The sequence below is a fragment of the Alosa alosa genome, chromosome 5, assembly GCF_017589495.1.
Source record: "Alosa alosa isolate M-15738 ecotype Scorff River chromosome 5, AALO_Geno_1.1, whole genome shotgun sequence".
In the NCBI taxonomy this organism is placed as follows: Eukaryota; Metazoa; Chordata; class Actinopteri; order Clupeiformes; family Clupeidae; genus Alosa; species Alosa alosa.
This window is the reverse complement of record NC_063193.1, coordinates 32600859-32623358: the sequence shown is the minus strand read 5'-3', so window position 1 is coordinate 32623358 and position 22500 is coordinate 32600859. Positions and strand designations below refer to the sequence as shown.

At 45.3% G+C, this 22500-nt stretch overlaps 1 protein-coding gene across 1 annotated transcript in view; it reads right to left on the bottom strand.

Moving 5' to 3' along the window:
- The window catches only part of LOC125295299 (hemicentin-1-like), a 124358-nt gene that overhangs the window by 21927 nt on the left and 79931 nt on the right, over positions 1-22500 (bottom strand). Inside the window, 19 exon segments of the mRNA XM_048244563.1 lie at positions 707-841; positions 1206-1340; positions 1715-1822; positions 2357-2521; positions 4282-4403; positions 4653-4809; positions 5201-5328; positions 6986-7130; positions 9198-9339; positions 10329-10465; positions 12456-12537; positions 12737-12930; positions 13410-13688; positions 14173-14270; positions 17057-17240; positions 20186-20310; positions 20562-20721; positions 21232-21375; positions 21716-21847. Of these exon segments, the coding sequence (XP_048100520.1) occupies positions 707-841; positions 1206-1340; positions 1715-1822; positions 2357-2521; positions 4282-4403; positions 4653-4809; positions 5201-5328; positions 6986-7130; positions 9198-9339; positions 10329-10465; positions 12456-12537; positions 12737-12930; positions 13410-13688; positions 14173-14270; positions 17057-17240; positions 20186-20310; positions 20562-20721; positions 21232-21375; positions 21716-21847 (2772 nt within the window).

The window sequence follows — 22500 nt, the reverse complement described above, 5'->3', positions numbered from 1 at the left end:
CACTGGGGGGGGAGGGGGAATTAGACAGACACAACTACCTCATCACACGCCATATGGCTGTAGTGTATATGCACAGATGACAGGATACAGGATCATGACCATGTGATGTAGATATGTGTAGAATGCATAAGCACTGATGTCATGACCATGTGATGTAGATATGTGTAGAATGCATAAGCCCTGATGTCATGACCACAACACTTACTGTCCCCTTAATACAGCTGCTTGGTATAAATGTGCATTAAGCTCTCACAGCAAAACAGTTACAGTTAGAGCAGCTGTGGCCATGTCTATTGATCTCCATTATTGCACTGATGATGGTCTGAATGGGACTGAAGACGTTTTGCACTTTGGGAGCACTTTTCACTGACTGGATTAAAAATTGCATCGGCAACATTGTTGTGCAAGTTCTTTCTAGACTGAAGCATTGATCTCCAATAGCCATGTTCCTGTTCCGCCACCTATACCCCACCCAGAACATGCTCCTGTTCCACCACCTAGTCCCCTCTTAGAACATGCTCCTGTTCCGCCACCTAGTCCCCTCTTAGAACATGCTCCTGTTCCGCCACCTAGTCCCCTCTTAGAACATGCTCCTGTTCCGTCACCTAGTCCCCTCTTAGAACATGCTCCTGTTCCGCCACCTAGTCCCCACCCACAACATGCTCCTGTTCCGTCACCTAGTCCCCTCCTAGAACATGCTCCGTACCTTGCAGAACCAGGCGGATTCTACCCACGGCAGTGCCAGCTGCGTTCTGAGCCAGGCACTGGTAGGTTCCGGCATCGCCCAGGGTAACCCGAGAGAACTTGAGGGCTCCATTGGACAGAAGAGCCATCCGGTGCCCTGAGGAACATACAAGCATGAGGAACACACACAGAACATACACAAAACACACATGGATGAGGAACAGACACAAAACACACACGGATGAGGAACACACACAGATGAGGAACACACAATACACACACGGAACACACACGGATGAGGAACACACACAGAACACACATGGATGAGGAACACACACCAATGAGAGGCCTTTAGTCAGAGAGGTTTCACCAGGAGCTTCTTAATAAATACAAACAATGCAACTTGCTCTGGACTTCCACATCAAATGACATAAGTGTACATGAGTGTCCTCTGTAACCAGCAGCTGGACACGAGCACTTGGAGCACGTTCAGCACCTAGCAACAGAGTTGAATGCCTCACCGGTTGCCAGAGGAACGCCCTCCCTCTGCCAGGTGATGGAGGGTCGGGGGAAGCCTGTGACATCACAGGGCAGGACGACACCCTGGTGCAGCACCACCTGGACTTCCTCGGCCATGGGTCTGACCTCTGGAGGCTCTACATCGACACAGGAGAGGAGAGGTTGGGCTCTTACAGTGGACACAGGATAGGAGTTAATTACTTAATGAATTAAAGCAACACCATGGAGTTTTTCAACCTTCATGATATATTTCCAAGACCCTTGTGATGGTACATCAACTTACAATAGGTTGAATGACATGTATGCCATAGCCTGACGGGGTCTGTATCGCTTTTACTGGCACTACAGAACTTAACAGATGAGTCTTTAGACCCCTCTTGAAAGACCCAAAGCTATCGCAAGAATGCAGAACACTAAGCAACTCATTCCACCAATGAGGAACCACCGAGGAAACGAGACATGAAGTACGGGGGAAGTCGTGAGGTGGGGGCTGATGTAGGGCGGGGCTCACCTTGCACGCTGAGAGTGACATGTTTGTAGGCCACGCCTGCAGGGTTGCGGGCTGCACAGGTGTACCTCCCTGCATGGCTTGGGAGACTAGCAGTGATCTCCAGAGCACCTGCACACACAGACGCACACACAGACACACACACACACAGACATACACACACACAGACACACACACACACACACACACACACACACACAGACACACACATATTCACAACTTAGTAAAGTCATGTGTGAATGCATACTACATGCATTATGTAGCCTGTCACATCTGATGACTGCTTAGTCTGGGAAACCTCAGCCTTTGTACCAAAATACTCATGTGAAGATAATATGAGTCATATTGTGGTGTACTGAAGCTGTAGTGATCCATCTTTAAAACAATCTGATTACAAAGGACACCACTTTATTGTGTCCATTTACATTTACATTTATCCATTTGCTAGGTACTTTTATCCTAAGCGACTGACAGTAAATGAATAACATTATTAACATTATTATTTAGGATATTGATGTATCCTTTGGTATTCCCTCACAGCATATATAAGCATCACTAACAGCATCTCTGTAAATCTAGTGGTAGGTCAGATGTGGTTCTGTGTGCAGCCTGTAGGGGGCGGGTGAGGTTCGGTTTTGTGTGTACCCGTGGGCAGGACCCGGTGACTACCCCCCCGGGAACCCAGCTGGGCGCCGCTCTTGGTCCAGCTGACAGTTGGTTCTGGACGGCCCGTTGCCTGGCAGGGCAGAACCACGGGAGACATCTTAATCGCCGTGACGGTGGTGACATCATCCTCGATGGTCGGGGGGACTTCAGGACACAGAAACAGCAGAGACCTTACGTCAACTCACAGGGCTACTGCACAATATGTGTATGTGTGTGTGTGTGTATACAGTATGTTTGCATTGCAACACAGAGGGAGCTTATGCCTTATCCTCCCAGAAAATGACTCACACTAGTGTGTAAATATTTATGACTTCCAACACTGCAATAGTAGACGACATGCAACTGCAATGTCCAGCAAAGAATATCGCTACAGCTACGGTACATTACAGTTTTTGCCCATTGGTTGAACACTTTTTGCAAAACTCGGCTCATTGCGTCAAAACTTTACACACAAGCACACAAGACACAACACTGGGAAATAAACCATTCACATCTATGTCCAATTGAAACACTGCTATCAAAACCTAACAATCCTTTGTCAAAATGTCACTTTAATGACAAAATGAAACACACTTGCATCATATGAATACACTTTCAGATTAGTAGCAACACACTAGTGTACTTTATTTAAAACACTGCAGTCTTTCATTTACACTGCTTTTATTCAGTTTATCAGTTAGCATTCGGTGAAGCTCAATGTAACACTTACAGTTTGTTTTCCAAAAAAGGTTTTGACAAAAAACAAAAATGAAAGCACTGAAAGGTTACAAATGACATCAACTCAATGCTGTACATCACAGTACTATACTTTACAGTACAGTACAGTAAATGCAGTAACACAAAAATAAAATAAAAACAAAAGTACACTACTGTAAACAGGCTTAGATGTGGTGGACTCTATGCCCAGCTTCCCTCATTGTCAGGCCATGATTTATCACATGATCCACTAAAGTTTCTCTAATATCATCTGAAATATTGTTCAGCGCAAAGCCTCTTCCTCCTACTCCTCTCTCTCTTTCTCTTCCTCTTCCTCTTCCTCCACCTCTTGCTCTTCCTGCCTCCATGCTTGCAAAGTTCTCAAAATCGCTCAACTGAGGCCTGTTTGTGGCTGGCTGATTGGTGTTTAGTTTTGTAAGTAAGTATTTTCATATGTGTGTCAAAGTGTTTTCAATCACCCAGTGTTTTCAATGTGTTTTGTATTTTGAATAGATGTGTTGTCCCAATGATACTGTACCATGAGATTTCATTTATGAACGAAGTGTCTTATGTATAAAATAGTGTGTAGTGTGCAGGAGCAAGTGTGTTGCAGAATTGCACCTAAAGTGCAAAGCAGCGCTTTTGTTTAAGGTATGACACTGTGTTTAAGGTATGACACTGTGTTTAAGGTATGGATACACTGTGTTTAAGGTATGGATACACTGTGTTTAAGGTATGGATACACTGTGTTTAAGGTATGACACTGTGTTTAAGGTATGGATACACTGTGTTTAAGGTATGGATACACTGTGTTTAAGGTATGACACTGTGTTTAAGGTATGGATACACTGTGTTTAAGGTATGACACTGTGTTTAAGGTATGGATACACTGTGTTTAAGGTATGGATACACAGTGTTTAAGGTATGGATACACTGTGTTTAAGGTATGGATACACAGTGTTTAAGGTATGGATACACTGTGTTTAAGGTATGGATACACTGTGTTTAAGGTATGGATACAATGTGTTGAGGGTATAGTAACAAAAGCTTCAAGCTTTGTTAATTTGGTCTAAGCATGTGTCTATAGTGTTCAAGCAATGGGCAAAAACTGTAACTGTAACTCAGTTTGAATAGAGACCACCTGCTGACCGGCTGACAGTAAAGCCATTGTGATTGGTTGTTGGCTGAGGTGCGGACAGTCAGCTGACCTTGGAGAATGACCTCGATGACCCTGCGTTCCTCTCCAGCCTCGTTCTCGGCCACACACTCGAAGTAGCCTTCATCGTCCTCAGAGGGCGCCAGCAGGACCAGAGAACCAGAGGACAGCAGTCTGTACAGGGAGACACACACACACACACACACACACAAACACACACTGGGCTTTAGGGGGGAGTGTAAGTGTGTGTGTGAGTGTGTGTACAAATGAGTATGTGTGTACATCTTTGTTATGTGTGTGTGTGTCTGTGTACAAATGAGTTTGTGTGTACATCTTTGTGTGTGTGTGTGTGTGTGTGTGTGTGTGTGTGTACAAATGAGTATGTGTGTACATCTTTGTGTGTGTGTATGTGTGTGTGTGTACCTGTAGGTCCCTGAGGGGAGGTCGGTGTTGAGCGGCGCTCCGTTCCTCCTCCAGGTGACCGTGGGAGCAGGTGCACCTGTGGCCTCGCAGCTCAAGACTGCCCGCTGGCCCGACGTCACCGTCACATTCAGCGGCCCCGCACTGATGGAGGGGCCAACTATACAACACACACACACCACAACATTACAACACACAACACACAACACACACACACAAAACACACACACACACACACACACACACACACACACACACACACAAACACACACGTCAGATCACAGCTACACAACATACACATCACAACACACACACACACACATCATATCACAATACACACATCAGACACTTTATCACAACACACACATTATACTGTATATCACAACACATAGAGCACACACTTTATATCCACACACAACACATAATATCACATATCAGAGCTGCCATCCCAACAGGACAAGACAAACCAGCAAGGTGTGTGTGTGTGTGTGTGTGTGTGTGTGTGTGTGTGTGTGTGTGTGTGTTGTGTGTGTGTGCGTGTGTGTTCTCACCAAACACTCTGAGGTCCATGCCTCTGTGGTCCGAGCCTGCTGCATTGGAGACGGTGCAGTAGTACCTGCCTGCGTCAGCCACCTGGACAGACTCAATACGCAGAGAGCCCTCGGACAACAGGGTGTACCTGCAACACACACACACACACACACACACACACACACACACACACACACACACACACACACACACACACACACACACACACACACATGCATGAAGAGTGGTGATATACCTGCAGCAAAACACACACACACACACACACACACACACACTTGCACAGCATATACATGAAGAAAGGTGTTACACCCACAAGCAACACACATACCTGCAGCACAACACACACGCATACAACACCCACACACACACACAAACAAACATGCACAGTATATACATGGACACACAAACAGTTTGCTGTACAAACAAACACATGCATGCACTGTAACACTGTATACATTTCCAACTAAATTAATAGTGATAGTGGCCTTATTACAGTTTTTTCTGATTGCTTAAGCACATTTTTTGTAACTATGGCTTTTTTTGCAAAACTCTACACACAAATGGCAAAACCCCTCACCCAATCAGCAAAACATTGTAGTTCTCTTGGAAAAGCTAACACACCTTGCTTAACTCTTCACACCTTCGTGTTTTCGTATCAAACAGTAAACACAAGCCATCACAATAGTAAGCACACAATGTGCCAACTACACACTGATGGTCTGAATAAAAAACACATCTGGCTTTTGCTTTCTCTGTGCACAAGGTAGACTATGTCAGTTTGAGGTCATACTTTTGTCATAGTTCTGTAAACAAGGATCCAAACTTCAAGTATTGGTATTTATTTACACACATCAAAACAAACACAAGTGTGTTTTTCCAAGTCAAAACACAAAATAGCAATTTCACTGAGACAAAACAAATCAGTCTACATCGGTCGCTCTCTCAAAATTCTGTCTACATCACATGCAATGTCCTAGTCCAAGGCACCGGGAAAAAAAATATTCGAATGAAGTATCCAGGCCTGACATGACAATATCCCCACATGTAGACTGTTTTTTTGTCTGTAAAAGGGCTATTTCTTTCTCTTCTCACTCTTCCTGCTCCCTCCATTGTACCCATTGTACATTACCTGTGGCCTATTTATAGTGCTTAGGCTGATTGCAAAGTGAACTAATTATCTAAAACAGTTTTCACATGAGAAAGTGTGCCAGAGAGTTGGCAAAATAGTGTAAATAATAGCCATTGTCCCTACAGTTGTGCAAAGTGTGTGTTACAAAATTGCAAACTGTGTGCAAAGCAGTGTTTGTGCTTTTAGTTTTGCGAACTCAGTGAGTGGTTTTGCTATAAGTATTAATAGTTTTAGAAATTGTGCTATAAGAATCACAGTTGTGTTTAAGCATTCAGAAAAAAACTGTAATAGTGGCTTTATTAATAGTGGCATAGTGGCATTGTGACCTTATTAATAGTGGCATAGTGACCTTATTAATAGTGGCCTTATTAATAGTGGCATAGTGACCTTATTATTAGTGGCATAGTGGCCTTATTATTAGTGGCATAGTGACCTTATTAATAGTGGCATAGTGACCTTATTAATAGTGGCCTTATTAATAGTGGCATAGTGACCTTATTAATAGTGGCATAGTGACCTTATTAATAGTGGACTTATTAATTGTGGCATAGTGGCCTTATTAATAGTGGCATAGTGGCTTTATTTCTTTAGGTTGGGTGATTTAGAAATATCAGTTATAACTCAGTTCAATTTGTGGTGGACTGGGTGTTCCAACCTGCCATTGCCTAGCGCCAGTGGACCACTGTCCCTCCTCCAGATCACAGACGGAGACGTCCCGCCCTGCACCTCGCACGGTAGGACAGCATCCTGATTGACATGTGCTGTGACCACTGAGCTGCCCTCTCTGATGACCGGAGGCACTGCAGGAGGAAACAGAGCATAGTGAGAGATGGTTATGACCTCAAGTGACCCTTCAAATGACCCTGAAATGACCCTTCAAATGACCAGGCCTACAAACGCAAAAGCAGTATGACTATGACCACAAGTGACCAGGCCTACAAATGCAAAAGCAAAATAATTCCGTGGAAATGCATGGATTCCAGTTGCTGCTACTGGAAGAAACTGGAATCCATGCATTTCCACTGAATTATTTTTGGAATCTGATCCCTTATCATACCTGTTCATTCTTACTTGTCGCTCGACTTATCGTGACTAAATTCAAGATGGCTGCAAACGCTAAACTTCGTGAAGATACTGTCTGCATAAATTGTCTTGTAAGTAAACTACCAGTGCTTTTTCAAAGTTCTCAATGTCTCGTTTTAAATGTCAGGGCCCTCGGAAGTCTACCAATGAAGTGTGGAGATACATTGAGCCTCGTAAATGGTGTAAAACAGTGATTTATTTGCATGGCTAGCCCGATGCCGAAGCACCACCATTGAAAAAGCTGTTGGTAGAATCGGCTAACTAGCGCCAGATTTTGGAGTGCAGGGGACAAGCCGAGATGGGCTATGAGACATACGTTCACACTCGGTATCATGTTTCAACACACTTTAGGTCAATATCACACCGGAATTCTCCTTTAACTCAGATCACCAGGCTAACAATCACAAAGGTCCTTTTGAAGCCTTGACTGAAAAGGTAGCACACCCCACTGTGCAAACTTTGTTGGTCCAACATTCCCATGTTGAGTAAATATTACCATTGTGAGTAAAAATTCTTTGAAGAGTTTACTGCCTTTGAGATTGGTTAAGGTCAATGTTTCCAGATATGCTTTGACTAAAGCATGATAAGCTCAAATCTTTGAGTAAACTATTACAAGCTCAACTCAAATCTCCAAAGTCACCAAGGTCAATGTTTATGGGCATGGCATTGCTTTGACTAAACAATGATAAACTGAGAGCTGAACTCAGATCTCCATGCTTTGAATCTGCTATAGGTTAATGGATACAGGAAAATGAAACAATAGCTGTTTTCAGACACGTCCTCCACAGTATAAGCGGATATTTGTCAAACGGAGGGCCAACCCTTTGGGTGATTCAGATATGATGCTAACATGCAGACATTATGTGTGAACGACACCGACGCACATGAGCAGAATCTCCACGTGGCTGAACAGGTTGAATGTGGTTGAACACGCTCATGAACAGAATCTGTGCATGTTCTTCACTTCGTTCAGACATGAGCTCTTTACATACTGTAATGTCCGTCGGAAATACTAGGAGGAGAGTAGTGTACGAGCGGGCTAAGTTCAGAGTTCCAAATGTCGGATAAACGGGCCAACTGCTTGACATCCGCAGAACATGTGGACTTACACCTATGTCTGAAGGCAGCTATAGACACAGTTACATTAGTTCACTTGTGTGTATGTTTGTTATCTTAACATAACAATTACGTATAATCACATACAATCTTCATGCTTTATGTTAATGATACTAATGGTAAAGGTATGTAACCTGACTCTCGCCAGATGAATTTCATTCCGCCTAGCTCCACTCATCCATCTGGGATCGATCCATTGGAGTGGTGCTTCAGAAGGCTGGGCCTTATCAAAAAATCCTTGCATATGATTGGATAAGCCACTTGTCCGTCATCTATTGACGTGCTACTTCAACCACCCACATCGAAGCCAACCCGTGACACTGAGAACAGTCTCACAGTCGCTTCTACACTACGTCACATCTATGAAACTCCCGCCCTGCGTCCTGATTGGCTCTACCATAAAATCCCATGCCGAAATCATTCTCAACCAAGATGGATGTGAGTGGAGCTAGGCGGAACGAAATTCATCTGGTGAGAGTCAGGTTAAAAGGTATGAGCTACAGACAGATAAGCCTGTGAGATACAGACAGGTAAAGGTGTGATCTATAGACAGGTGAGGCTGTGAGAGACAGACAGGAAAAGTTGTGAGCTATAGACAGGTGAGGCTGTGAGAGACAGACCGGTAAAGGTGTGATGTACTGTACAGACAGGTGAGGCGGTGATCTTACATAAGATCTCCACGGTGAAGAAGAGGCTGGAGCTTCCGGCGATGTTGGTCACCATGCAGCTATACTGGCCACTGTCCTCCGACCGCACGTCCGCAATCTCCAGAATCTGACCGCCAGCGATGCTCTGGATACGACCGCCCGGCTGGAGACAGCAAACACACACACGCATTCATACACACACACACACACACACACACACACACACACATTCCATACACACACACAAACACACACACACACATTCATACACACACACACACACACACACACACACACACACACACACGCATTCACACACAAACACACACACGCATTCACACACACACACACACACACACACACACACACACACACACACACACACACACACACACACAAATTCATACACACACACACACACACACACACACACACACACACACAGACAAAGAGAGAGAGAGAAAGAGGGAGAGACAGAGAGACGTTAGTTCACATTAGTTCAATCATCATAACAATATCCCACAATACATCAGTTAATAAAATATCTACTTTGACCATGTCCTGCTGTTTTTAAATCTCCTTCTGGACATCCAAATCCTTCCTACTGGAGGTGAAGAAGTTATGAAGGTATTTTGTACAGCCCTTTTAAGTAAGTATATATACTCTTTTGATCCCGTGAGGGAAATTTGGTCTCTGCATTTATCCCAATCCGTGAATTAGTGAAACACACTCAGCACACAGTGAACACACAGTGAGGTGAAGCACACACTAATCCCGGCGCAGTGAGCTGCCTGCTACAACAGCGGCGCTCGGGGAGCAGTGAGGGTTTAGGTGCCTTGCTCAAGGGCACTTCAGCCATTCCTACTGGTCGGGGTTCGAACCGGCAACCCTCCGGTTACAAGTCCGAAGCGCTAACCAGTAGGCCACGGCTGCCCAAGAGAGTCCAGAACACAGAAGAGAAGAGTCCAGAACACCCCCACCCCGCTACCCCCGTGCCACCCCATGCCCCCCCGCTACCCCTCCCCACCCCGCTACCCTCCCCACCCCGCTACCCCCCATGCCCCTGCCACCCCCTCCCACCCCCGCCCCGCTACCCCCCCATGCCAACCCCGGCCCAGGCTGCCCATGGCACCGTGGCCCTCCAGGTCTGACCTGCAGTTTGGCGTCGTCCTTGTACCACTCGATCATGGGAGGCGGGTCTCCCTCCGTCTGGCACTCCAGGGTCAGGTGACCTTTTTTCGGGACGGAGACCACTCTGACATCATCCGAGCCGAGGAGGTTGGGCGGAACTGAAACACACAAGGTCATTATTTCCCTCAAGGTCAGATTAGTACCACAACTCCAATACCTCACACTGACCTCACACACTGTCTCCTTCCTATAGGTCAGATTAGTACCACAACTCCAATACCTCACACTGACCTCACACACTGTCTCCTTCCTATAGGTCAGATTAGTACCACAACTCCAATACCTCACACTGACCTCACACACTGTCTCCTTCCTATAGGTCAGATTAGTACCACAACTCCAATACCTCACACTGACCTCACACACTGTCTCCTTCCTATAGGTCAGATTAGTACCACAACTCCAATACCTCACACTGACCTCACACACTGTCTCCTTCCTATAGGTCAGATTAGTACCACAACTCCAATACCTCACACTGACCTCACACACTGTCTCCTTCCTATAGGTCAGATTAGTACCACAACTCCAATACCTCACACTGACCTCACACACTGTCTCCTTCCTATAGGTCAGATTAGTACCACAACTCCAATACCTCACACTGACCTCACACACTGTCTCTCCTTCCTATAGGTCAGATTAGTACCACAACTCCAATACCTCACACTGACCTCACACACTGTCTCCTTCCTATAGGTCAGATTAATTACCACAACTCCAATACCTCACACTGACCTCACACACTGTCTCCTTCCTATAGGTCAGATTAGTACCACAACTCCAATACCTCACACTGACCTCACACACTGTCTCCCTTCCTATAGGTCAGATTAGTACCACAACTCCAATACCTCACACTGACCTCACACACTGTCTCCTTCCTATAGGTCAGATTAGTACCACAACTCAATACCTCCTCACACTGACCTCACACACTGTCTCCTTCCTATAGGTCAGATTAGTACCACAAATCCAATACCTCACACTGACCTCACACACTGTCTCCTTCCTATAGGTCAGATTAATTACCACAACTCCAATACCTCACACTGACCTCACACACTGTCTCCTTCCCTATAGGTCAGATTAGTACCACAACTCCAATACCTCACACTGACCTCACACACTGTCTCCTTCCTATAGGTCAGATTAGTACCACAACTCCAATACCTCACACTGACCTCACACACTGTCTCCTTCCTATAGGGTCAGATTAGTACCACAACTCCAATACCTCACACTGACCTCACACACTGTCTCCTTCTATAGGTCAGATTAGTACCACAACTCAATACCTCACACTGACCTCACACACTGTCTCTCCTTCCTATAGGTCAGATTAGTACCACAACTCCAATACCTCACACTGACCTCACACACTGTCTCCTTCCTATAGGTCAGATTAGGTACCACAACTCAATACCTCACACTGACCTCACACACTGTCTCCTTCCTATAGGTCAGATTAGCACCACAACTCCAATACCTCACACTGACCTCACACACTGTCTCCTTTCCTATAGGTCAGATTAGTACCACAACTCCAATACCTCACACTGACCTCACACACTGTCTCCTTCCTATAGGTCAGATTAGTACCACAACTCCAATACCTCACACTGACCTCACACACTGTCTCCTTCCTATAGGTCAGATTAGTACCACAACTCCAATACCTCACACTGACCTCACACACTGTCTCCCCTTCCTATAGGTCAGATTAGTACCACAACTCCAATACCTCACACTGACCTCACACTGTCTCCTTCCTATAGGGTCAGATTAGTACCACAACTCCAATACCTCACACTGACCTCACACACTGTCTCTCCTTCCTATAGGTCAGATTAGTACCACAACTCAATACCTCACACTGACCTCACACTGTCTCCTTCCTATAGGTCAGATTAGTACCACAACTCCAATACCTCACACCGACCTCGCACACTGTCTCCTTCCTATGGGTCAGATTAGTACCACAACTACAATACCTCACACCGACCTCACACAGCGTTTACAGTAACAGACATCCTCCACACTGGGCTGTGGCATGGACAGGTAGGAGCTGGACAGGTAGGTGCTCACCTTGGACTCGAACCCAGTGATTTCTACCGTCCTCTCCAGCTGGACTTGAGGCCAGACAGGTGTAGAGGCCAGCATCCTCCACCTGCACACACACACACACAATAGCACATCAACAACACACACACACCAAACAGCATGTTGTACCTGTACTTTATTAATCATCACTCTTGTCATTACACAGGTGTACCTGTACTTTATTGATCATCACTCTTGTCGTAACACAGGCGTACTGTACCTGTACTTTATTGATCATCACTCTTGTCGTTACACGGTGGTCGTACCTGTACTTTATTGATCCTGAGGAGCTGCCCCCCCCTCTGGATGAGGTCAGATCTCTCCCCCAGGGGCTGGCCGTCCTTCAGCCAGCTCAGGGAGGGAGGGGGGAGCCCCTCGGCCACACACTCCAGCTCCAGCACACTGTCCACCGCCACCAGCATCTCCTCAGGGGACGACGAGCCGGAGATACGCGGGGGTTCTGACAGGACACAGGTCAGGAGGTCAGATACGAGTCACACAGGTCAGCTACGGTTGGGTCGGGTCAGGTCAGGTCAGGTCAGTTCAGTTCAGTTCAGTTCAGTTCAGTTCAGTTCAGGTCAGGTCAGTTCAGTTCAGTTCAGTTCAGGTCAGGTCAGATCAGTAAAGTCCAGTTCAGTTCAGTTCAGTTCAGTTCAGTTTAGCCAGATAGGGTCAGTATAGTTGAAGTCAGTTCAGGTTAATTCAGTTCAGCTCAGGATGTTTATGTTGAACTGTGTGGGTGTGTGTTTGCTTAACAGTGTGTATGGGTGTGTGTATATGTGTGTGTGAGCATGTGTGTGTGCAGTATGTGTGTGTGTGTGTGTGTGTGTGTGTAATGGATGTCTGCATGTGTGTGTGTGCATGTGTGTGTGTGTGTGTATGTGTGTGTGTGAGAGAGCATGTGTGTGTGTGTTGTGTGCACTTGTGTGTGTGTCTCACCCAGGACGGTGAGGTTGAAGGTCTTGGTGCTGGACCCGGCCTGGTTGGAAGCGACGCAGCTGTACAGTCCGGCGTCGGCCAATCCCACGAGTGGCAGCTGGAGGCGCGTCTCCTGACCGTCCAGCAGCAGGTTCCGCTGCAGAGACAGCGGCTGACCGTCCTTCAGCCAGGTGAGAGTGGGCGGGGGCACGCCACGCGCCTCGCAGGTGAGCGTCACCTGGGACCCCGACACCACCGTCACCTGCTCCATGGGCTCCACATGGTCCACACCTGGAGGGACTGGACCCAGAGAGAGTTATTTTGCCTAATTAGTATATAGTTTTTTTACCATTATTATTTTTTTTTATTATGTAAATCTGTACAATTATACCACATGTGTAAGCTTTGGTAACACAATTTTTTTTTGTCATGCCAATAAAGCTAATTTGAATTGAATTGAGAGGAGAGGACAGAGGAGAAGGAGGGACAGAGAAAGGGAGAGAAAGAGGAGACATAATGACCAATGTGAGACTAGAGAGGGAGAGAGAATGAGGGAGGAGAGAGAGGAGAAAGAGAGGAGAGAGAGAGGAAAGACCAGATGAAATAACCGATGAAATGAGATGAGTTGAGTGACTTGTGTCATGCATACTGTAGGCTGTATGAATGAAATAACAGAGTGGGTGTTTTCTGTATTGATTGTGTGTGTGTGTGTGTGTGTGTGTGTGTGTGTGTGTGTGTGTGTGTGTGTGTGTGTGTCTGAAGGGGTATGGGGTTAGTGCTGCACCTTGAACCTGCAGGTCAAAGTTGAGTTCGTCCTGACCAGCTCGACTGCGGGCCACACAGGTGTACACTCCAGCATCAGAGAGCTGCACCGGAGAGATCCTGCACAACACACACACACAGGGTCACACACACACACAGGGTTACACACACACACACACACACACAGGGTCACACACACAGGCACACACACACACAGGGTCACAAGGCAGTGTAACACTTAAATAGGTAAACACACCCAAGGGGTAGGTATATTCATCCAAGGGGTAGGTATATTCACCCAAGGGGTAGGTGACTGGTAGGTATATTCACCCAAGGGGCAGGTATAGTCACCCAAGGGGTAGGTATATTCACACAAGGGGTAGGTATATTCACCCAAGGGTTAGGTGTAGTCACCCAAGGGCTAATGCCAAGACAGCCACCCAGACAATAGCCAAGACTGTGCGGAGGCTGCAGGAGATGTCCTCTGATGCCCCCATCCAAGTTATGGGTTATTTTAATCACTGTCAACCAGGAAAGAAGTTATGCAACTTTTCGCAATATGTGATTTGCCTGACCTGTAATGGTAAACGCCTGGACCTTTGCTTTGGTTCAGTAAAGGATTTCCGTAATGGTAAACGCCTGGATTTCCGTAATGGTAAACGCCTGGAACTTTGCTTTGGTTCAGTAAAGGATGGTTTTAAGGTTCAGTAAAGGGTGGTTTTATGTCGGTCTCCGCTTGGCTCGTTGGGTCATAACACCATCTCCACAATGCCCCTCACGCATGGAAAGACTCCACAATTGTTCCTGTGCCAAAAGCCAGTGCTCCTAAGCAGCTAAATGACTATAGGCCTGTTGCACTTACTTCCCTAGTGATGAAGTCTATTGAAAAGATTGTAAATGCTCTGTTGAACTACCCTGGAAATCCAGAGTTCTCACGAGAGCACAATAGAATTGTCTCTGTGAGACACTCTGGCAAAGAGCAATGATGCAAGTTACTTTTACCCCAACATTCCGGGGAACCAGCTAAACTGATGAAGACCGCGCTGCAACGTGGTCTAGTGTTATCCAATTGCATGCAGTGAGATTAAGAGTTTAAATGCATGCTTGTTGCCGCCCCTCGAGTTGGGCCATTCCATTGTTCTTTGCCAGACCCTTAATCTTTCTAGATTATCAGGGTCTGGATTTTCCAGGCTACTGTTGAACACCGTTAGAGCGAACCAGGACCCAGTCAAATCTGCACACAGGCCATGTAAGGGGGTTGATGACGCAATATGCACTCTACTGAATATGGCATCTGCCCATTTAGAGGGGATACAACTTTTCCACCTCTTATTTTTATGTACTTTTCTTTTGCTCTTAATTGCATTCAGCCACACATTTTAGCGGAAAGGTTAAAAGGCTTGCACTACATTGACCCGGGAATTTTATGCTGGCTGATGGATTTTATACCTGTCAGGTCCCAACGTGTAAAAGTCAATGATGTTTTATCTTATCTTATCTCTTACACTGATTCACCACAGGGCAGCGTCCTCTTGCCTCTTTTATCTGTTTTATTATACAAATATGTGCCAAAGTCAACATCCAAGACGACATGTGGGCAAGTTTGCTGACGACTCTCTGTGTGTTTTAATTTCAGATGATCAAGACCACGGCCCTGTGGTGTCAGATTTGATCAGCTAGTGTAATTCATCCTTTTAAGATATCAAGGCCGGTAAGATCGAGGAGATGATTATTGATTTTAGAAAAAAACAGGATGCCATCTCCCCTGTTGTCAGTAATGGTCAGGCTGTGGAAATTGTTGCGAAATTTTGTCTGACAACAAACTCAGGTTGACAATGTGTGTAAGAAAGCTCACCAACGCATGTACTTTTACCGTAAACTCAGACATTTGAATGTGGACAGCACTTTTATGAAGATGTTTTACTGTAGCTTTATTGAATCTGTTCTTACTTTTTATTTTATTTGCTGGTATAGCTCTTTCAAGAAGAAAAAACAACTCCATCGTATAGTCAACGAATGTAGTAAGATTGCTGGGGCTACCTTAGTTAGCATTCCTTCCCTGCATAAGAACGGAGCCCTCTGAGTTCTCAGTTCTCAGAGTTTACATCGCTTCTATCTGGCCGCAGATTTGCGTCCAAGGGATGTAAGACAAACAGATACAAGATCTCTTTTATACCCACTGTCACCAGCTTTTAAAACACTCTCACTTGACTGTTTTTACAAGTACTATTTATTATGTTCTTATTTGTTTAATGTTTGGTTACACTTTACTTGACAGTGTCGACATAAGAGTGACATGACACTGTCATGAACATGTCATAAACAAATCATAAACGTTCATGACATAACGCTTCTGTTATTAAGTGGCATTCGGTTTTTGTCATAACAAGTTAGGATTAGGATTAGGATTAGGGTTAGGTTTAGGTTTAGAGTTAGAGTTAGGATTAGGGTTAGAGGTTAGGGTTAGGGTTAGGTTTCGTGTGTCATGACAGTGTCAAGTAATGTGTTACCTAAAGTTTACTTTATGTTTTCATGTTGTATGTTGTGTCATGCCCACTGTTTGGTGAGCCCTCATGTTGTATTGTGTCTATTTATGAATGTGCTCCCTCTGCTGGCTGCATAAAAAATTACCCCTTGTGGATAATAAAGACACCTTGAACCTTGAACACACACACACACACTCACACACTCACACACACACACACTCACACACACACTCACACACACACACACACACACACACACACACTCCACACACACACACACACACACACAGAAAATGACAATACAAGATCAAGGCTCTCACTCACACACAAACATACACACACATACACTCACACATACACACACACACACACACACACACACACACACACACACACACACACACACACACAGGCTCTGACCTGACTACAGAGTCTCTGCTGAGGAGTCGTGTGCGCGAGGACAGGGCTAGTGGGCGGCCGTTCTTGAGCCAGCTGATCTGGGGCGGCGGGTTCCCCGACGTCTGGCACTCCAGGGTGACCACGCTGTTCTGCGTGGCCTGCAGCTCACGCGGGCTGCTGCTCTCACCGCTGATGGACGGGGGCACTGCAGCAGAGAGGTCAGAGGTCACACACACACACACACCACAGGAGCACAGGTCAGAACATACCAACAGAACACAGGATAGAACATACCAACAGAACACAGGACAGAACACAGGATAGAACATACCAACAGAACACAGGATAGAACACACCAACAGAACACAGAATGGAACATAACAACAGAACACAGCATAGAACACAGGATAGAACATACCAACAGAACACAGAATGGAACATACCATCATAATACGGGATAGAACATACCAGAGCCTTATAGATAGATCTCTCCAGAGCCCTAGACGTTACTCTGGGGAGAATAGCCCGTAATAACTGAGTCGCTTTATAATGTAGGTCGCTTTAGATAAACGCCTCAGACAAATGAATAACTATATACCGTAAGTAGTGTAGACCTGGTTTACCCATGACAGGACTTAAGTAGAGTAGACCTGGTTTACCCATGACAGGACTTAAGTAGAGTAAGTCAAGTCAAGTCAACTTTATTTCTATAGCACATTTAAAAACAACTGAGTTGAACCAAAGTGCTTACAAACAAACATAAAACAATGACAATGGGTACAACAACAGTATAACATGGGGAAATAAATAAATAATTGAAATAATACACAAATTGGTCAAAAATAAAATAAAAAGAATAAAGAGTGTGTGTGTGTGTGTGGGGGGGGGGGGGGGGGGTATTAAGGTAGATTAAAAAGCTTGGGAGAAAATGAAAGTCTTTAAGTTAGACTTAAAGCAGTCAATGGTTGGAGAGGGACTCAGCAACAGAGAGGCTCTATCACCCTTAGTCTTAAAGTGTTTTGGGGATATAGAGAAGATTCTGAGATGAAGACCTAAGTGATCTTGGAGTGCTGTAAGGAATTAGTAGGTCACCTATGTAACTAGGTGCCAAACCACTGAGGGCTTTGAAGACAAAAAGTAAAATTTTAAACTTAACTCTGTGCTCCACAGGTAACCAGTGCAACAGCCAACACAGGAGTTATATGCTCCACGTTTCTTAGAGCCATTAATAATCTAGCTGCTGCATTTTTTGAACTAGCTGAAGTCTGTTGAGAGTGGAGTGGGTCAGGCCTGCATATAATGAATTACAATAATCTAGTCTAGATGTTATGAAAGCATGTATAAGAGTTTCAAGATCGGAGAAGGACAAAAAGGGCTTCAGTTTTGCAATGGTTCTTAACTGGAAAAAGCTGCCTTTGACCACACTATTTATTTGCTTATTAAAATTTAAGAGGAGTCAAAGAAAACCCCAAGATTCTTTACTTCACTGTGGCAGTTTGCAGAGAGAGGTCCTAGTGCATTTTCAAGATAGAAACATCACTTGGAGGGGCCAAAATAATTATATCAGTTTTACTTTTCGTTCAGTTGAAGAAAATTTCTTGCCATCCAGCATTTGATGTCACTGAGACAGTTAAAAATATTCTCCAAAGAACAAATGCCATTAGTGTTAACAGGCAGGTAAAACTGAGTGTCATCTGCATAGCAGTGATACTGAATGTTATACTTTTTAAAAATTGAGCCAAGGGGTAGCATATAAAGAGAATAAAAAGGGGGCCCAAAATGGAACCCTGGGAACACCACACTTTATAAGGGCAGAGGAAGAGGAGAATTGCCTAAACTAACTGAAAATGATCTATCACTAAGATAAAGAAGAGAACCATTGCAGAACAGAACCCTGGAGACCAACTTCATCCTCAAAGCGTTTTAATAGGATGTTATGGTCAATGGTGTCAAATGCTGCACTCAGATCAAGAAGCACCAAGAGGCAAGATCCAGAATCAACTGCTAAGAGAATGTCGTTTTGGACTTTAAGCAAGGCCCGATTCAGTGCTGTGCAGAGATCTAAAACCTGATTGGAATTTATCACATATATTGAACTCACTCAGATAAGAAGAAACCTGAGAGAGGGACAACCTTTTCTAGTATCTTTGACAGAAAAGGTAATTTAGAAATAGGCCTATAATTCTTCAGGTCACTGGGCTCAAGGTTAGGTTTCTTAAGTAAAAGGTTTCACAATTGCACGTTTAAAACCTGGGGGACCACTCCATTGGTTAGTGAGTGATTAATTATGGCCAATTCAAGAGGGCAGATGATGGTAAAAACTTCTTTAAAAAAGGTGTGCAGGTAAAACATCTAAGTGGCAGGATGTAGATTTCATATGGGGAGACAACCTCAGAAAGCTGGGAGGAAGATATAGCCTGAAACTGTTGGAGGCAGCTAGGTGAAAGTTCTATCCCTGAGGGATCGAATCTGGAGGTGAGATTTGAGATTTTTTTTTGTCAATTTTATGGATGAAGAATTTGAGGAACTTCTCACAGATTTCTGTTGAAGGGGGAAAGAGTAGATGGCCTTAGAGGCAGGATTTATAATAGAGTTAATGGTATTAAATAAAACTTTTTGGCCTATGAGCATTATTGTTGATAAGCTGAGCATAATACTCAACCTTTGCTGCCTTAACAGAGTTTTGGTAGGTCTTTAGAATCTCTGAAAAGGTCATAGAGACCTGAAGCTTCTCTTTTCCATTTGCTCTGCTTTCCTGCAAGATTTTCTGACAGAGCGAGTCGTGGCATTTAACCATGGAGTGGTGATAGTTTTGACAAGCTTTTTTTTTGTTTCAGTGGGGCAACACAGTCTAAGGTCTCAAGACATGATGCATTAAAAGAGAGTGACTAATTTTTCAATGTCAGAGCAGGTGGAAATAGCAACAACAGAGATAGTAGGTGAGTGAGAGAGGATGAAAGTATTAGAGAATGTTGTGGCTGTGGTGGAATTAATAGAATGGGCAAAGGAATAGGACTTAGGGGGAGATACAGGGGGACCAAACAAAATAGATTCAAATAAAATCAAAAAATGATCAGAGACCCCAACATCCATAATTTCTAAGTTGGAAACATTGAAACCATAGTAGGCCAGTTTAGTTGGCCAGTTTACCCATGACGAAGAGGGAGTAGATCTTGCTCTCCTGTCCAGCTGGGCTCACTGCCAGGCAGGTGTATGTCCCAGAGTCCTCTGGACGCAGGCTCAGTAGAGTCAGGGCGCCCCCATCTGGTGAGATACTGGTAATACAACAGCAGATAATAGAGTCTTGTCATACTGTATGTGTTTTCCTTTCCTCTGGTATATCAGGTTGGTCAGATCAAAGTTCCTTAATATACCAACTTTATCAACCATCTCTGGTCAGATTATACAAAAACAAGTAACCCATCAAACAGCACTGACCGGGGTGTGTCCTGTGTGTTAACCTGGACATTTCCCTGATAGCCTCCAGCTAAGACCTGTGCTGTGGTGACCTGAGAGGGAAACTCACCTGAGGTGTCCTGCGTCCGAGCCGTCCAGCGTGACACCGTCCTTGAGCCAGCTGACCTGCGGTGTCGGGGTTCCCATCACTCGGCACTCCAGGGTCAGCTGCTCCCCCACAGGCCCGCTCACGTCAGACGGACGCCCCGAATCCAGGATGGTGGGTGACACTGAAGGCACAAAAGAAAGAGACTAACACACTCTCAGGAGACAACACAACTCACATTAAGGCTGCACACACACAAGCATTTGTGAACCAAAAACAAAACAAGCCAGATCAGTAGGTGTGATATTGTATGTCACTGGGTTATTATTGATCAGTAGGAGTAATATTGTATGTCACTGGGTTATTATTGATCAGTAGGAGTAATATTGTATGTCACTGGGTTATTATTGATCAGTAGGAGTGATATTGTATGCCACTAGGTTATTATTGATCAGTAGGAGTGATATTGTATGCCACTAGGTTATTGTTGGATGGAAAACAGTATCTCAGTGTTAGTAGTACTGATAGTGAGTAGTCTTTCTGCATCCTTCTGATCAGTGTGTGTGTGTGTGTGTGTGTGTGTGTGTGTGTGTGTGTGTGTGTGTGAGTGTGTGTGTGTGTGTGTGTGTGTGTGTGTGTGTGTGTGTGTGTGTGTGTGTGTGTGTGTGTGTGCGTGTGTGTGTGCTCTGATTACCTTGTACAGTGAGTGCATAGTCCTTCTGTGTCTGTCCCTCGTTGTTTTTGGCCACGCAGGTGTAGGTGCCGCCGTGGGAGAGCTGCAGAGGACCCAGCTCCAACCTGCTGCCCCGAACTGACCACTGCCACTGCAGACTGCTCTCTACACACACACACACATACACACACACACTCACACACACACACACACACACACACCACACACACACACACACACACACACACACACACACACACACACACACACACACACACACACACACACACACAATAAACAAACATTGAGCGCTTAGAACATATCCGGTATGAAGTTTAAAAATGAGTAAACTACTGGAAGTACACTGCAGGTACATTTACAATCCATGAGCTGTTTACACACACACACACACACACACACACACACACACAGATACACGTACACACATACAACACACACAGTAAACATGTGTAAGATATGTCTATGAAGGTTTTAAGGTACTAACCAATGGGAGTGCCGTCTTTGAGCCATGTGACGCTGGGGACAGGAACGCCGGTGGCCTCACACAGCAGGGTGACGTGGGTACCCAGCGTCTGGGTGACGGACTCGTGGAGAGGACCCTCCAGCACTGGGGGCACTGGGGGAGGGAGTGGGCAGAGGGCACAACATCAACAGACTGGCACTGACCAGCACGGGCACAAAATCAACAGACTGGCACTGGCACTGACCAACACTGGTACGACATCAACAGACTGGCACTGCACTGACCAACACTGGTACAACATCAACAGACTGGCACTGACCAACATGGGCACAACATCAACAGACTGGCACTGACCAACATGGGCACAACATTAACAGACTGGCACTGACCAGCATGGGCACAACATACACAGACTGGCACTGGCCAACATGGGCACAATATCAACAGACTGGTACTGACCAACATGGGCACAACATTAACAGACTGGCACTGACCAACATGGGCACAACATTAACAGACTGGTACTGACCAACATGGGCACAACATCAACAGACTGGCACCACTGACCCATAGAGCGCCAACATGGGCACAGTATCAGCAGGCTGGTGGTACTCCTAAGGCACTAAGGACCGTGAAGATGCCCATCATGGACACACACATCAGGAACCAGCACACCAGCCACCATGATGTACCACCATGACTGGCACACACACACTGAGTTCAAGTTCAAGTTCAAGTAGGTTTCAAATACACACTGCACACGGAAATGAGTTTCACTGGGACCATGGAGCTACATAAAAACACCT